General features: G+C 42.2%; 1 protein-coding gene across 2 annotated transcripts in view; it reads right to left on the bottom strand.

Annotated features, from left to right (window-relative positions):
- Positions 1-6,125: 6,125 nt before the first annotated feature.
- The window catches only part of CTXN3 (cortexin 3), a 13,308-nt gene continuing 1,842 nt past the window's right edge, over positions 6,126-17,591 (bottom strand). Inside the window, exons 2-3 of one of the 2 annotated variants that reach the window (XM_025200391.1) lie at positions 16,974-17,030; positions 6,126-6,491 (exon numbers count right to left, since the gene is read on the bottom strand). In XM_025200391.1, the coding sequence (XP_025056176.1) occupies positions 6,151-6,444 (294 nt within the window). In that variant the 5' untranslated portion in view covers positions 6,445-6,491; positions 16,974-17,030 and the 3' untranslated portion in view covers positions 6,126-6,150. The remainder of the gene's footprint in view (positions 6,492-16,973; positions 17,031-17,591) is intronic. The other variant, XM_006020727.3, reaches the window with a different exon arrangement.

Here is a 17,591-nt window from a genome sequence, read left to right as displayed (position 1 = left end):
TATGCTGGTGAGTCTATACTGTATTGGGTATCTCTACAGTGCAGTGCAAACCTATCACTACCTCATGGTCAATGTCATTTTGTAAATACATTTCACCTGACATCACTGCTATTGAACAGGACAAGAATTTAAACCACCATAGATCAAAGTAGAGCACTCAAACAAAACATTACAGAAAGCCTAATCTTCTGCATGACTTTTCTTGTCAAGATATTGGCAGTTATTCCATGTACTAGCAAACTGTCTGTCATGAATGCCAGGGGGGTGAGGTGTGGCCTTCCCTTGGATGCAGCAGCAAGGCCGGAGTTGAGTGGGGCGAGGCCAGCGCTGCACCACCAGCACCCCGCACCACCAGCACCTCCAAGGAGCAGGGCCAGGGGCAGAGGGGAGGGGATGGTGAGGCCAGTGCCACTGGCCTCGCCCCCCCCCCCCCCCCCCGCCCGTCCCGCCCCCCCCCCCTTTCATGGCCCATCCCCACTGTCATGGCTGCACTTCACCATCCCAGTTCATCCCTGCCTTCCCCCTCTGCCTCCAAGAAGCTGAGCTGGGTGGGGAGGGGCAAGGCCTCCCACTCTGGCCCCCAGTCCTCTCCATCATGACAGTGCTCCACCATGTGTGTCTGTCTGTGCAGAGCACTCTTATTGGTTGTTTTAGTCAGCATTGTGATTGGTTGCCGAGACAACCAATCAGAGTGCGAATAAAGCATTACAGATGGACAGACAGACAAACAAACTAAGGCTTTTATTATATTAGCAGAACAATTAATATAATATTAAGGTACTCATGTGATCACCAGCTTGTAAACTCCTTAAGTTCAGGTTTCTCCTCCAGCCATGGTGCACATCTTACAGAGCTGGTTTCATCCCATCTTCTGCAGCTCTACATGGCTCCAGCTACACCACATCAGTACAGGTCTGTTATGCAGTGGGATGAACAGGATCTGAGAATCCCTTCTCCAGGCAGAATTCTTACTCTTGACTAAGTAATGGGTTTGAGGGCATGGAGCGGATGTGGGACCAATGGATCTCTCATAACAGTTCCCTTTCCCAAGGCAGAATGCTCATGATTGTAGATATCATCAAGGAGCAGGTATGGTATTACTGTACAGTCTAGGGCTTATAGTCTACTGATCTCAGCAAAGCACAGGAACCCAGTCCTGGCTCTAATACCATCTCCACTCCATCTCTGCCTTAGGGAAAATCTCTTAAAATCTCTGCCTCTCCTTCCCCTTCTGCACTGACTCTCAGGGTCACTGTGAAGATTAATTAGCATATAGGAATGAGAAGTACTATGTAAAGCAACACATGCTTCCATGATGACACCTTCCCAAAGTGAACAAGATCCACCGAGATGTAGGCCCTTTTATCAATGCTGCAGAAATTACACAGGCTGTCAAAAAGCTGCTGTAGAAAACAGGTCTGAAGGGCTGCAGAACTCTAGAAACACTGGTAACAGGATGTACAAAGTGGAAAACAATTGCTTTTTTATGCTCACTGTGGCAGCATGAATAGGAGCTTTGATTTACAAACTCAACATATTTGCTAAGGAAGATACTGAACATAAGTAGTGGTCACCAACATGAGGGCTGATCTTTAAACACATGTTGTTACTACAATACCAGGCCTCTTGTGCTTCAGACACCTTTTATATCCCTCTCGAGGGTGCCCTAGTGGAGACAGAATTTAGCTACCTTCACTCTTGCCTGGTGATGACAATGATGATGATGCCTGATGCTGATGTTTTTGCTTCTCAGTAGGGTAGTTCCATGCAATAGCAGCTAGATTGCTTCTGGTAGTGGTACTAACCATCAGTAGAGAGCAGTGCAGATGCACCTACAGAATGGGTCTCTGGGCTGGAGCTTACCAGTCTTCTTAACCTCACAGGCCTAACTACGTTTGAAACCTGTGAGCCTTTTAATTCTGGGAGTGCAGTGACAGGATCTGATTAAAAGGACACAAAACCAGCTTATTCAAAACAAATATTTATTCATACCCCCAAGGTACATCACATGCAGAGCAAAGGGCAAAAACAATACAGTCTATGCATATTTTTCCTCTTATTTAAACTTTAAGACTTTCTTGCATTCAAACCTGTCTTCTGGTAGGATAAATAGTCTGCTGTGCTGTCTGTCTCCACCTTCTGGCAGTAGCATCTACCCTAGTATACACAGACCTGAGGTTGCTTTAAACTGTATAGCTCAGGTAGTGACAACAGCATAGCCACAGCATGCCAGTCCATCAGTATGGAGCCACAAGAATATTTACCCAGGTTCCCAGGCAGGGTTTGCAGCATGGCTGGGGTTCCATGCTGCTGTGGCTATGCTGAGCTAGCTGAATACTGGAGCAAGGTAATTCAAAGCTAACTCAGCTATGTGTGCATGAACTGATGTCACAACTTGACTGCAGCACAGAAGCTATTCCCTCATACTTTGATGGCAGCTGCAGCCAATCTGCTCACCAATTCTTCCCTTCCTTTTCTATGCCCAAGATCCTATAATGCAGGAATGTCAGCCCAACTGGCAGCCCATGGGCCACAGGCAGCCTGCAGGTGGTTAAACAGGATCCACCCGACTCCCACCCAGCAGCCACTTCCCCCACGGCTGTGGTTGCAGCAGCAGCCCAGGCTCCAGGTTCCCCCTCCCTCTGGCTTCCCCTTTCTGCCTCTGTTCCTTCTCTATGGGGTGGGGCAAGGGGCAGCACAGCACAGCACAGCACAGCCTGCAATGCTGGGGAAGCCTCCAGTCCAGGGTGCCTGAATGGCATGGTGCAGCAGGGCAGCTCACAGCTGGGGAGCTAAGGGTGATTCAGGGTACCCGGGGGAGGGGGGAAGGGGGGAGTACACAGAGTGCAGCAGCAAGGTTGACCCAGGCACACAGTGCAGCTGCAAGGGGTATCTGGACATGCAGCGCAATAGGAGAACGGGGGGTAAGTGGCAGGGGCACCAGGGTGCACCATGCAGTGGGGGTGGGAAGCATGCAGCCCCAGGGCCCATGGCCCCCATTGATATGGCTCCAGCTAATGAGCCTGAGGGACATGTACCCCCTAGCTGCTTAGAAGTTGGGCAGCCTGGCTGTAACAGTTAGATCTTAGGGTCAGATCTACCTTACTAGCCTGGTTGGCACTTGGCAAGTGGACTGACCAGGTAAGGCAGGGTGTCAAACTCATCTGGCCCTGCAGAAAGGGGAAGCCAGAGGGAGGGGGAACCTGGAGCCTGGGCTGCTGCTGCAACCACAGCCGTGGGGGAAGTGGCTGCTGGGTGGGAGTCGGGTGGATCCTGTTTAACCACCTGCAGGCTGCCTGTGGCCCATGGGCTGCCAGTTGGGCTGACATTCCTGCATACCCATCCAGAACCATACTTGGTGTCTGCCCCAAACCAGCTGGAATGGGCAATGCATGTGACTTGTGTCCAAGACCAGGCAGAGCAGGCACTGCATGCAGCAGTCCTAGACTGGCCAGAGCAGGCATTGTGGGAGCTGGATCCAGCATATGGGGGGAGTCCCAGTTTGGCCTGCATGCAGTTTCTGTCCTGAAGCATTTGCTACATGTGCCACATATCCCAGACCCTGTACACGCAGCCAGTCCAGAATGTGTCACACGTGGCATGTTGGTCAACTTGAGGCCCAGGGATAGTACAGGGGCTGGATGATGTGGCTGTGCAGGCCATGTCTTTGACTCCTCTGAGATAAGGGATTCCCTTGTTGCTCCTTTCAGGAGCTTCTGGCTACTCTTGTTTGCTTCCCCACAGCAGCTCCCTTTCACTTTATTCCTTGCCCTCAGGCAGGACAATTTCCAGCAGATAAGCCAGAACACATAGGATATGCATAAAAATAATACAACTAAAACTCTTATTCTCCACAGTAAGTGGAGTAAATATATGATTTTATATGGAATATTAACATTTTAGTGCATTTCTTCTCCATATGTCTGGGATAGTCTCCAAGGAACAGTTGGATAAACTAGCACATTGGGCCCAGCCTATATGGCAGAGTCATGTAGAGCCGCTTTGACCCTCAGACTTTCCATTTCCACTTAATATTTCCACTTAACCAGTCAGCAATCCGGTATTCTTATGAGACGTGAACTTGTTCCCATTTTTTCCCACCTGGAATGAAATACTGTTCTGCTCTTTCAATGGCCTGTTCTGTATAGAGGAAAAAATGATTTACCTAAAATGATGAGCTGCAAAAGTGTTTTCAGGAGATGATTGTTAAGCTTTGACAATATGGCTAAATTACCTTACTGGGATAACTTATCTCTGTGGTTCATTAAAGTACACTGGAAGAACATCTTTCTCTCTTCAGAATGGATCAGGAGGCACCAAGTGTCAGATATTTCCCAAACTCCAAGTCCCACATGCAAGAATTCCCAATGACCAAGCTGGAAACCTGTGCTATATGTGTATGTTTACCCAGGAATATTGCCTCCTTTTTGTTCCAGTGGGGAGAAAGCTCTTATTTATATTTTTATCATTTAAAGCAAAAGAAATGAACAGATTCTTCACTCTCACACCCTTCCCTTTTCTAAATATACCTGGAATTTATTGCAGGCCAAAGGAAGGAATGGTGTTGGAACCTCTTACTAAATACTGGCAGCACATCGCTAGGGGCTAGGCTGGCTCAGCAACACTGACAATATTTTTCTATCTTGCAGTGGCACTGCTACACAGCTACCTAGGAAGCAAGCCAGAAGATTGAGTTTGCTTCTTTATCTGAGTGTCTTTTTTTTATGCAGAAGAGCATAAAGGCCAAATCTTCAGCTGACACAAGTCAGCATTTATGCCAGCTGAGGAACTGGTGTTGAATGTTCCCCGTGATGACAGTAAACTGAACACAGCACAAAGGGATTGTAGCTATCGATAATCCCAAAATTCTTACATTTGATGTAGCTTAATTTAAGGCACAGGCTGCTCACACACACTGAAAGAGGCACCTCCTTCCCTCTTGCATAAAGAGATATTCAAACTGCACTGCATTAAAATGCTTTACAAGTTTCTCATGAGTTTACATCTGAGCAGACTGGCGTTTACATGCTTGGCAGTTCCAAGCACATACAGTGGCACTCCTAATACAGCTGTTCTCTATGGCTAAGCAATGCTTGTGATCATCCATTTGAATTTTAAGCAACCACTCCAGTCAATTTTATGCAATCTCTTAAAACTCAATCTTTTGATCAATCATGTAAACAGGTTTTTAGCATACAGAAATGGCTTTTCTTTGTACGAAGTCCCACGTAAAAGGCTGTGTGACCATGATCAGAATAGTTAATTCACTTTCATTTGCTCTTTTCATTCTCAGATATGTCAGTTATCCAAATCAGCATGAAAAAACAGTGCATGATTTACACATAATGGAAGGCAAAACAAATACGCAACATGAACAATTGATGAGCACCGAATCAGCTGAAATGTTTTAGTATAAATCATTTGGCTAATGCCAGAATGGAGGAATCACCAATCCATTTGCAGAGCTTGGCTTTGGTTTGCAAAGACAAAAAATGTGCCAAATTCATCAAAGAATTTATTCACAATTAACACTTCTGCCAAGTCTAGTTTGCTAGTACTACATAAATTCAATATTGTTTTCATACCAGGTAAGAACTGGGGTTTGATTTTCTCAGGGGACATGCAAGAGGTCCCTACTCCATACCCCAAAATATCCTAAAGCTTTAAAACTTACAGCAACTCCCTTACCTTTCTGCTGACTGGAGAAAGTGAAGTGGAAAAACAGCTTAGTAGGACTTGGAAAAATTATAATTAGTTTTCAAATACAAATCATAAAAGCACACCTTACCTCCTCTGTATATCTACAGACTATTTTCTAGTAAAAGCTTCTTTCATAAAATAAAGCTTTCTCCAGCAAAACTAATCACAAGCATTATTTTACATTTTAAGATATGGCTCAGACTATTTATTGTTACAATGCATTTTGAAGGAGGGTTTTGCCAAGGAAAAGTTTAGATTTTTCTTCTTTTCTATTGGAAGGATTGCAAATCCTTCAAATGTTTGACTTAATTTATTGTAAAAAGTACAATTTAATATTTTGTGCACTTGTGTGAGGCAGTTATAGCAACTGAGGAAACCTGGGGGGGGGAGGTAGAGGAGGGTGGGGGGGGGGGGGGGGGGGGGCGGGTAATGTTTCTGAGTTTTCAGTCTCTAAGCCAACACATAATCAAACTGGCCTTTCTCAAGTCCATCAAGTCCGTCAGCCCAGGTAGATGTCGGCATACTCCTGTACGGATCTAGGAGAATTCGGAAGCAACGGACAATGAGGATTCCTAAAAAAATAAACAATAAAATCACAAAGACAAATGTGGTTTTCTGTTCCAGGGTCATACTAGAGTCTGGTGGAATATTCTCAGCTGGCAACAACGCAGAAGTGAATGGCTCTCCTTCCATTGTCCAGGGAAGCTGAAAGGAGTAATCCCACAATTTCCTTCTTTTCATCATCAATTTGTTGAGGTCATGGTAGAAATCACTTGAATGTACTTTTTCATCTACAGGGAAAGAGTGGGGCGGGGGGAAATATCAGATGGAAGTAAAACCTAACAGTCATTTGGTAAACATAGGCATTAGTTTTATATGAGAGATAGTAAGACTATTCTTGGATACCCAGAACAGTCCACTTGACAATATGACCGCTAAGTGGTATTGGGCTTAAATGTGATTGCATCCACTGTATATCATGCAAACAAAAAGATATTTACATTGCCATAAGTAAGCTGCCACTTTCAAGGGTGACCTGATCAGTAGTGACCTATTAGCACACATGAATAAAAACAATTATCACATCGTGTTTATCTGAGAAAATAAGTATATAGTTATATATATACTGATATTAAAAGATACACATATTTCAAATAAAACAAGAGAGACAAAGAGAATAGGTAATAAAGCAGCAGATATGTCAGAGCTTCACAGTTTTTAATGTGTGAACCAATTTATAACTGAAAGGATACGGAGATATAAAAGTTGTTAAGTTCAATTCCTTTGAAAGCATGTTCAGCTACAGCTGATGAAAAATTCAACAGACTGACTAATAAGGAGCACTGTAACCTTTGGAACAACCAGATTAATAAAAGTGTCAGATCTCAGATGATACATGAAAAGGGAAATGGTAAGTAAGTCTTAATGATAAATAATCTTGTTATAAGAACACAGAAACTGAGGCACAGGATTATAACATGGTAGTAATGTTGCTACAATGAAGGTCAAAGACAAAACTACTTCTATACTAAAGGGCCCTTTTAGTCACTGATACTCTGATTCAGGAAAGTTTGGGTCTCAGATTTCATTTACACTTCAGCATGTGCACTCAGCTAATCGCATACTTAAGTTCTTTGTTGATTTGGGGCCTTTAAATGCCCTCCTAAAACTGCTTTAGAAAGACATTTCATCAAGCTGGCTCTCATTTCAGGCATGAAAATTTGGGGGTTAGATTGGGGGTTTAGAAGGTTAGATTTTAAAATGTAGGCGTTACCTAAATATGGTTAGGAAGAATGGGCAAGATCAGTGAAATGGAAAGTTTTCACTTACCAGGAAAATTTCAGATTTTTACTGTGCTACTTTTAAATATCAGGACCCACTTGTATCTATTGGTCAGTAAAGCACAAATGTGTTGAATTCTTTGAAGATTTCAAAACCATGTACAGAAACTGCATGCTAAGCAATACTTTAATTCAAGATGTGACCAGGGACAAAAATGGCGTGACAGAGATTTGTTGTGTAACCACTTTCATAGCCAGACATGGCCTTAATTGAAAGAAGAAACTGAAGCTGAAGTTGACTTTAGTTGAAGGTATGAAGGAAGGTTTGGAATTTAGATCAGACCAGCACATATCATGCTACAAGTGCTGGCACTATAAACCAAAAATGTCTAATTGCAAAACCATGTTGAGACCACCCAGTGCACTTAGAAACTTTTACCCTCTTAAGCAGTGAGCTTTTTGAAGCAAGAACTGAGTCTCAATAGCTAACCCAATGGGCCCTTGAGCTTGGGAGTACATTTGATTTTTTTTCACTAACCCATGGGACTTTGATTCTTGCCATTGGCTGTTGGGTGTCACTGCTATGTGAATCATAAATGAGAACAAAAAAAAGGTTGCTAAGTCACAGCAATGTGCAAACCTTTCTCAATGTAGTAGGACAGCAGTGGCCCCATTGGAGTTGTATACCAGAGACTCCTCAAGGTCACAGCTGCCCACTTTGTAGGGTGCAACCCAGAAATGATAATGCAGAGATTGGGGAAGAAGCTCCATGCTCCTTTACCACCTCTCCTCCCTGTGTGGATCCTAATGAAAGGCTTTTGATAGTCCAGGGAGCTTCAGAGCTGTTATGGTGTAGATCTGTGCACATATCTTTCTCTTGTGCACATCTTAGAGGGGTGATGAGTACTTAGGTTGTAAATCTGGGGCACAGTCTTTCTTGCTATGAGTCAGTACAACTGGTCCAGATTAACTCTGCTGTGCAGAGGTGTAACTTCAAATGTTGGCACCCACTAACAGCGCAGTGGAAGCACTTACCTCCTGGCTCAGACTGGTGGTGGTGGCAGCTGCACAGGCTACTGCTGCCTTGGCACAAATTCCCTCAGCATGGACTGTGGCATGGGCATAATCTCCCTGGGACTGTCATTCTGGCATTCACTCTGAATCTCCTTCTGGGGTTGGTGACTTATTGCATCTCTCCTCCCCCTCTCCCTTCCACCCCCTTCCCCAAATTACGCTACTATCTCAGTGCACTAGCATGATATACTAATGGTATCCCCGTTTTCAGGGCCTACAAAATAAAAGCACAGAAACCAAATAGCTTGCCAAGGGGTCCACAGGAAAAATGTAACAATTGGGGATAGCAGCCAGAGCTCTAATTCTTTGTCTATTGCTTCAGCCGTCAGATCCTTCTCCCACCTTTCCAGCACTTCATAAAATATTAAAGTTAATGGTGCAAAACTCAAATAATAGCACTGCGAATCACTGGAAATTACAGTTGAAATAGCAGCAGCAAGACAATCAAGAAAAAGCAAGACTGTACTGACTGAATGTTATTCTTGGCTGCTATTTTTAAAAGCAAGCAGGGCTGAAGCAGGGTTATCATATGGATGGGGATCCCAGAGGCTGGTGTTTACTTCTTTAAAGAAAAATAAGCCTCTAGAACAGAGGTTTCTTTAGGCACAAGCTGCTGTCTGTGTGTCTCTGAATTATGACTAATTGAACAAACAGATCACTTTCAATGCAGTGAGTACCCCTACTGCGTTTGGATGAAAATGTATTTACTTCAGTTAGCTGCTGAAATGGGTTGCTCACAGATATAAATAATCCTTCACTTAGTAAGTACACTCTTGGATACCTTTCTGTCCACATCAAGCTCTGTTGTTATCATTTCTTTTTGCAAATATACATTTAGCTAATTTTATTGATCTTGATATTGCACTTTCAACATGACTCTCTTAATTTCAGGATCTCTGTATTTGTAAAACAACAGACACCAAATTGATTTTCCTTTATGGCAGCCCAGAAGATTACTTTTCATTTAGTAGGGGAGTTTGTAGAATTAATGGCAGAATTTTCCACAGTGATTTTTTTTCATTTTTCTCTATTATTCCTTATAAAAGTATCAAAACCAAATGAAAGATTGTGTCACTACAACATAAAAGATTGGCATATGAGTCAAGAAATACAGAATAATGATTACCACAGCAATCTTAACACTGTGGCCTTGCATATCTGCATGATGTTCATTTTACCAAACTCTAACCAATCTACAAAGATTGCACAATCTGTATTCTCTGGTCATGTCTGCAAACCTCTGGAGTTCCACTGCCTATCTCTGGCTATAGAAATCACACTATCACAGCACAAGTTAAGATATGCTTAGCAGGCAGGATCCCTAGTCAAACAAAGTATAAAAGGTGATTATATTAACTAGCTATGATATAGATACTCTTTTATCAAATACTACATTACTCCACTTTAGAAAATGAAACAAATTTTTGATAGGAATATGTAGGCAGACTTAAATTTTGTTTGGTTCACCTTAAATCGTTTCCCTGCTTTTCAACATTTGATTTTTTTAATTGAAAATTTCCATTTATAAATTATATCTTTAGGATTTATGGCAACATAGTAGTATGCTTCTTATTTTAAAGGCATTATAGTAAACCAATAGAAAGGAATTGTTCTTCTTTTAACTTAGGTCCTTCAGTAATTGTTTATAATGAAGTTGAACTTTGCACTGTTGTGTTTAAACCACCTTCTTCTGTTACCTTACATGTAAATAAATAGCATTTGATGTGCCTGCCTGTATGTTGTGTGTTTTTTGTTATGAAAGATTCTTATAATGTACGAGCACCAGCAGGACAAGTCAAGAAGACTGTGGGATTTGATGATTTTTGTGAAATCTGAATCTCACCTTTGCCACTGTATGCTCTTAGGTTTTGTTGTTATTGTTGCTGTTTTTTTTAATTCTGGGGGTTAGTTGGGAGAGGGGTGCTATCTTATGCTGTGTGTACTTCTAAGCTCTGCAACAAATGAAGTCAAATAATTGAAAAAGAGTAATTTTTAAAACAAAGGATCAAAATGTGGGCTTCATCCTCTTCTGGCATATATTTAAAGGAATTCTGCTGGATCCTATGATGTTACACAAGTTAACAGCAGCCAGGGATCTGACCCCGTGTATTTTAAGTATGCTGAAGAAAGCATCAGGCTTTTGGAAACATCCTAACAGGAAACTCAGACATATAACATCTGGATCTTTTTTTAAAAGAATAAATTTCTCACAAAATTCAAAGTAAGAATAAAGCTCTGTAGTATTCCAGCTTGCTTTTATGTGTTTAATAAATCACCTATTTAATAATATTTAATAAAGTTACAGTTGTCCTGTGCAGATTTTCTAAAACTAATAGATGACTCTTAAAATGAGTTGAGTCAAAGAGAATTCCAGTCAGCACAGAACACTTAAACCCACATATTCATATGACTAAAATAATACTTTGACCTGCCAGTTAGACACGCTTTGTAAAATTCACTATTGGTGTAATTGGCCACAGTCCTACTGACTTCATCATCCTGTTGCTCATTAACAACAACAGATAATTTGTCTTTTTAAAATATCACTTAACCAAAATGAGTAAATAATAAACACTTCAAGGCTAAGGTTATATAGAAATAGTCTTATTTCACTTTAAAATTAAGAAAAAGAGCCAAATATTGCCCTTGGTTTCACTCTGAATCTGAAAACTCAAAAACTTCAGAATTTAACTCTGTGTTAAATTCTCTGCATCAAGCGCCTCACAGTGCATACATTGCATGCGAGTCTCTGGCTTAATGGCAAAACTGGGTTTCCATTATTGAGTAGTTAACATAATGTTAGCTGTATACATTATTTTCTTATCTCACCCACTCTAGTTTAGCAGTTTAGTCACAGCATTTCCTTCACTATTAATGCACAAGCTTTTCCAAGTGCAAGTATCTGTGTGCTAAATAGAAAGTATTTCCATGTATCCCCAACTTTTTTGTAATGTTAGCACCATCAAAGCAACCTGCTATACATGTAAGTTCATTACAATAGCCGCTAGACTAAGAAGTGTAATTAAACACGCTAATTATGGTATGTAAAAATGCCTCACAGACAACATTACAGCAGATATTCCATCAGTTGTGCCATTAAACCAGGATACTTCACAGTCTCTCTGACCACAGTTATTGCTTAGTAAATGTGAATCCAGTTATCCTATTCCAGATTTACCACTCTTCATACTTTCTTACTTATCAGCTTAGGGTCAGGAAACTGCCAGTGTTTTCCCTGCAGACTCATAACAGCATATTCTCAGCTTTTACCAGCAGAGCTTCAGACTGCTAGTATGGCCAGAGGAAAAAAATGCTTAGTATTGACTATTAAAACAACCAGACAGGGTTAACTAGATTTCAAAAGCAATAATATTAATTAAAAACTACAAAAGGAAAATGCTCTTTTTTCTAGGCTGCTTCTCCTGTTATGTTGCACACTGTAATTCCATGAAATGTGTAGTGTAATGTTTCAAGGGTGTACTTGGTAGCCGTGTTGGTCTGAGACAAGAAGACATACAAAAAACTAGAACTTTTGGACAATTTTCCAAAAATGGACAATTTTCTTGCAATTTCGCAGTTGGTCTAATAAAAGGTATCATTTTGGAACCATGAGTTCTGGTTTTTTGTATGTCTTACTGTAATGTCTAACTCACACCATTATCTTTTATCTTAGATGGAAACACTCAGGAGAGTGCCTTAGTGTATATAGGTTGTGCATGTACATGCGGGATGTATGGGGTGGGGATAAAGTTATTGTAGGAAATGGTAGTGCAAGAATTAATAACTGACTTTGTGGAAGTAACTGCTCACTTTATATGATATTTGGGTTTAAACAAAAAGAACAACATGACAAGGTCAGCTGGTGTATATCAGCACAGCTTCATTTAACTTACACCATCTGAGAATTCAGCCCATAGTTTGAAAGATGCACACAAAACAGACAATTTCCCTTTCCTCTCCTAATCTACGTCCCTCTGACAGAAGGTTTGCAAACATATGAGCATCAGTATTGTGAGACTTTTCCTCCCTCCACAGTGCTAATGTATAAGCATAATCATATATTTACAGTAAAAGTTTTAAAGGCAACAACATGTTATTAAAATATTTGTTTAGAATGGGTTCCTCATGCACCAGTAAATAGTTACAAATCTTTCCAAAATTAGAAATCTTATACTCCAATAAGACAATGTGTAGCTTCTATTCCTCTTTGCATTTGCCAAAGGTTAACTTGGTTGCTAACCTTAATGTACTTAAAAAGAAAGCACACTTCAGATTTTTTAAATTTTATGCTATTCTATTTTAGATGCATTTAATAACAGTAGGCTTGAAATACTGAGATCAGTACTTCAGACCTGGAGATACTGCATATAAACTATTATCCCGGCTTGTAGACCATTATTTAAAAGAAATAAATAGATTTAAAAAATCAGACATTCACAGGTACAGTTTCTATCATACAAGTACCTTCATCTGGTCGAGAGCAAACTTGGCCCATTTCCCACTGCAGCAGTTACAGGTAGTTACAAGTATCTTTAGTTTCCATCCTTCTGTACCTTCCTTGGATTTCTAAACCTAGAGCAGCAAGGACTGCAGAGAAACTCAAGAAGCACCCCGGGATCTCGCCCTGTCTTTTAAAGGCTTGGAATTTTGCATGAAAAACAAAGTTGAATACAAATCCTGTTTGCGTTATAAGTAATTAGCTGACAGTACTGTCGTTTCTTCGTGGCAAGCTACAATTTCAGTTCTGCCTCAGCAACTATTCAGTGGATTCTGCTTCACTGAATACAGCAGTAACCTAGCAGGCTGTCTGAAACCATCTTCGGGAGAACATTAACATTCCAAAGGAGTACCAAAAAAATCATCACAGGGCATTCCCATACCTTTACAAAATCAAAGCCATAAATCTGCCAGCGTTCCTCTCTTCTCCATTGATTCCTGTCAGTAATCTGCCTTTTTTTGATGCCAATTAGCACTCTTATCAGCAGAGCTGATTATTGATTATGGTTTATGACCTTCAGGTAAACCTCTTAATTAAGGGACTTCAAAGGAACAATATGTGATCATAATTCCAAGGTATGCTTGCTAAGGAAAATAAACCAACCTTGCAATGGGACAGCATGTATCCGAGAGAGGTATGGATGTATTCACCAACACCTCTGCTGCGTGTTTTAAAGCAGATATCTAAGACTGCCTTTTACCTGGAAGCTCCATGTGTTTGACCATTGCTTGCAAACATGGCCATGGGTATTTTTATTTGAAGAAAAATACCTTCTCAAGCAAGATTTGTCTCATTTTCCTTTCCCAAAAGAAAAGTAATAGATTTATAATCCTGTGTCAAGAAGGGGACATTTATTGAAAAACACTATTTCACCAATTTACAATTGGCAAAACAGGTTAGAGAGGCATTTGTGTCACTCCCCAGGCTAGGGAGCAGTGTGGAACCACAGTTTCACAAGAGGCTGTGCATGCAGTGCCCCCAGGACAAATAATTTCCTGTCTGCTTCCCAGTATGTATTGACTGCTATTTTGGGAGGTCCCTGTGCCCATAAGTGACTGCTATTATGGTCACTTTTCCAGCACAGGCTCTTCTGTTACCTTTTCCTAGAAATGTGGTCTTACAGTCTACCAGCCCAGGTGCCCCAGCCACTTCTCCCCAAAGTTCAGTATTGAATCTCTACCCAGCCTTTCCCAAGGCTTAAGCACATCCATCCCTAGAGCTCCAACTTTATGGCACTCATAATTCAAAATTACACTTCCAACAATACATGGTTGTCAAAACTTACAGATATGCTGATTTTGCAAACGTTTCTAAATACAGTTACTCTTTACCTTAGATAGCACAAAAGATATACCTATGACTAAAAAATAACAGCATCTTCAAGCATTTCCCTGTCTAGTGTCCTTCTCCTTCAGTTCATGGTTTCTCCTCTGAATCCCTGCAGTCCCCCACTCTCTTTCCTCCAGTCAGCTTATTTTGAATTTAGCTGGTTCCATAGTCAGAAACAGGCTCTTCGTAATGCCTTTCTCTCCCTTTCCCTTGCCCAAGCTGTCTGTCCGAGAAGTCCATTAAGACAGGCAAAGTTTTTTTCTTTTTTGGGGATGTCTTTTCTTGGATCAGTTGTATAGTTGGGAGAGATGTTGGACAAGCTTTCAGGCACTAGGGGCACCTATACATGTGATGGAGTTCTGCTCTGACATGTGCTAATTAGCACACATTGGAGCAGACTCAATTAAGCAAGTCTTCTGTGAGTCTGTTAGACCGTAGTAATTAGTCTGCTCCAGCAACCTCTGTATCACGTGTATTCAGTGTCCCCACATTTCAAAATGGAGGGGGGCGCACTTTAAATAAAGCTTGTTGAATAAGCTTCAGTTAAAGTGCCCCTGCCATCATTTTGAAGCACAGTGCTGAATACATGTGACATTGCAGGTGCTTTAATTAGAGGGGTTCTCAGAGCTGCTCTAATTAAAGTGCCCCCCCATCCCAGAACACGTGCATAGATGCCCAAAGAAGAATAGCACTTTGTGCCTGACATCCTTTCCCAACTATACAGTTAATCCAATAAAAGATATCACAGAAAAAACCTCTTGCCTCTTGTACATTTCCTTATTGTGACAGCTACAACAACACTCCAATACTACTATTTTACGTAAGCACCGATCACTACCACACATCTTGTATCCTATGATGTTTAACACCCCAAGTTAGTACCTGATTTCTTTGTTCCTTTGCTTGGATATTTTCTACTTTCCCAGCCTGAACCCATTCAGATGAACTTGAATGGACTGGTTTCAATTGCTCCCTGGTGCAGACATGTGAATGAAAGCCAATCGAGGTTTAATAGGCTTCTGTTTTTCCTAGTTTGGTAGGTCTGTAATACAGTCCCAACAATAAATGATGGATTCTATATTCACTGAGGCATTTATGATGCATCAATTTCAGATTAAGGAGCAGCTCTAAGTGGGACATAAGCAGATTCCCCTTATCATCACAGAATGTTAACACAATAACAGTGCAGGCCTCGCTGAAGTAGGGATTAATACAACTAGGGTGTCTACACAAGATTTTACTGTGGAGTTGCCTACTTAGCTCCACAGTAAATGTCTCCTATCTACACGTGCAGTGTTATTAGGCCATGGGAAACTAATAAACTCGGCAGCAGTGTAGTACTTGTAAATAGAAGTACTATCCTACTGTAGAGTTATTAACTGTGCAGCAACTCACATGCAGATGCTGACCTTAGAGTAAATTGCTTCCAGTCAGCCCAGCCAGCAGAGGGTCACACTCCTGCCTGCTGCCTAGCCACATGGCTTGGCAGCTGCTGGAGGCTTGTGGCCAAGCCAGCAACTTTGCTGCCCAATGCAGCCACTGTTGGCTGGGCCTGACCTCTTATGCCCACTTCCAGCCCAGGGCTGCCCCTCAGGCCCTGGGCCATACTGCCACTGCCAGCTAGAGTGCAGGGCTGACTCCTGTGCCCCTTGCCAACCTGGAGCTGGCATCCAGGCAGCTGCAGGTGAAGCCTGGAGCTCCCCCTGGCAGCTGCAGGGGGTTAGAGCAGGGCAGGAGCAGCCCTGACCTAAACTGCTCCTACCTGGCTCAATTTGCTGCTGTCCTGGGTGTACATGTAGACACTGCGCCTGGGAGGTTATTCAGTCACTTTAATTGCATACATAAATGTGCTCCCATTGATCAGTGCATACATGCTAACAGCATGAACCAAAGTATACCCCAGTGAATATGAAATTAGGCTTAAATGCCTTGCACAGAAGTGCTGAAAAAAAGTGCTTGATAGTTTTACAAGTGCCTTCAAAGCCAACAGATAGAGAATGAATTGATGAGACCAGTACAGAAGACCAAAACAAAGATTGGAGTGCCTTGGCAAACAGGTGTTTCTATCTGGTGGAGAGGGTGAGAAGTAGGATGTACATTGTATCACCTAAAGATGTTTTAGTAATTGGTGGGAACTAGGATGTGTATGCTGCAAACTAAGGCTGCTTGTACATGCCACAGGGATTTACTTCAGTTTAATTCTCCCTAATTGAAGTGGTGGGTTTTTAAAAACACCGCTTCAATTTAGGGATGTGGCCGGGGCAGAGAGATCGCCATGCCACAGAAACATGGCAGCAACGGCGAGACCACCATGCTGCAAGACTCACTGGAGGTGCAGCCATGTCCCGAACTGTAGCTGGCAGGGGCGAACATGCCTGAAGAAAAAAAAAATTGCCGCTGGCATGCCGATGCACTGGTGGGGACGGTGAGAAGACGCCAAAAACCCCACAGGACTGCCCAAAAGGGGAACCAGAGGGGGTTCCCAGCAGCCAAAGGAAATGGTAATTGGTGGCATAGCAGTGGTAATTGGTGGCAGCCTCTGACAGAGGAGCTGGCACTGCAAGCTGGCTTGAAGAAGTCATATGACTTACCTAAAAGAGGGATGCGGAGGTGCAGCTTTGGGGAGTGGAGCCGAAGCAGTGGTGGATCTACAGGACAAGAAGAGAGAGATGACTGGTAAAGACCATGAGTAAAAAACAGGAGGCAGTTGTTTCCCCTCTTGAATCCTTTTGGGGTACATTAGTTTATTTGGACTGAGCCTAAAAGGGCCAAGTATAGACTAGAACTTGGTGCAGGTGAACCAAGTCTAGAGTGGGCCTGAACTAAACCTAAGTGAAATTGCTTCCATGCAACATCTGTGTGGCAATGGGTTGGTGCTAGATGGGGTGTAGGGGAGGCGGAGCCCCAATGTTCTCGTGCTAATAATCAGACCTAACAAGATACCACTGATCAAGGATCTAACATCATTCTCCAAAGATTGTAGTTCCATCAAAGACATGGCAAGTGAGAACCATTGGTGGTCTTGATAACTGGTGCCAGTGGTCAAACTGTCAGTCCATAATGCCGCAGTTAACTCTTGGTGATTAGAAAAACATAAAAAGAGAGCTCAAGACAGGCACAGCAAGTTACAAGGGAGAATTAAACTGAAGTAAACCCCTATGGCATGTACACAAGGGTTGGGCCTGATCCTTACCTGCCTCTCGGGGTGG

This window comes from Alligator sinensis, unplaced genomic scaffold (assembly GCF_000455745.1).
Source record: "Alligator sinensis unplaced genomic scaffold, ASM45574v1 scaffold227_1, whole genome shotgun sequence".
In the NCBI taxonomy this organism is placed as follows: domain Eukaryota; kingdom Metazoa; phylum Chordata; order Crocodylia; family Alligatoridae; genus Alligator; species Alligator sinensis.
The sequence above is the reverse complement of the archived record's forward strand: the minus strand, read 5'-3'. Positions and strand labels throughout refer to the sequence as shown.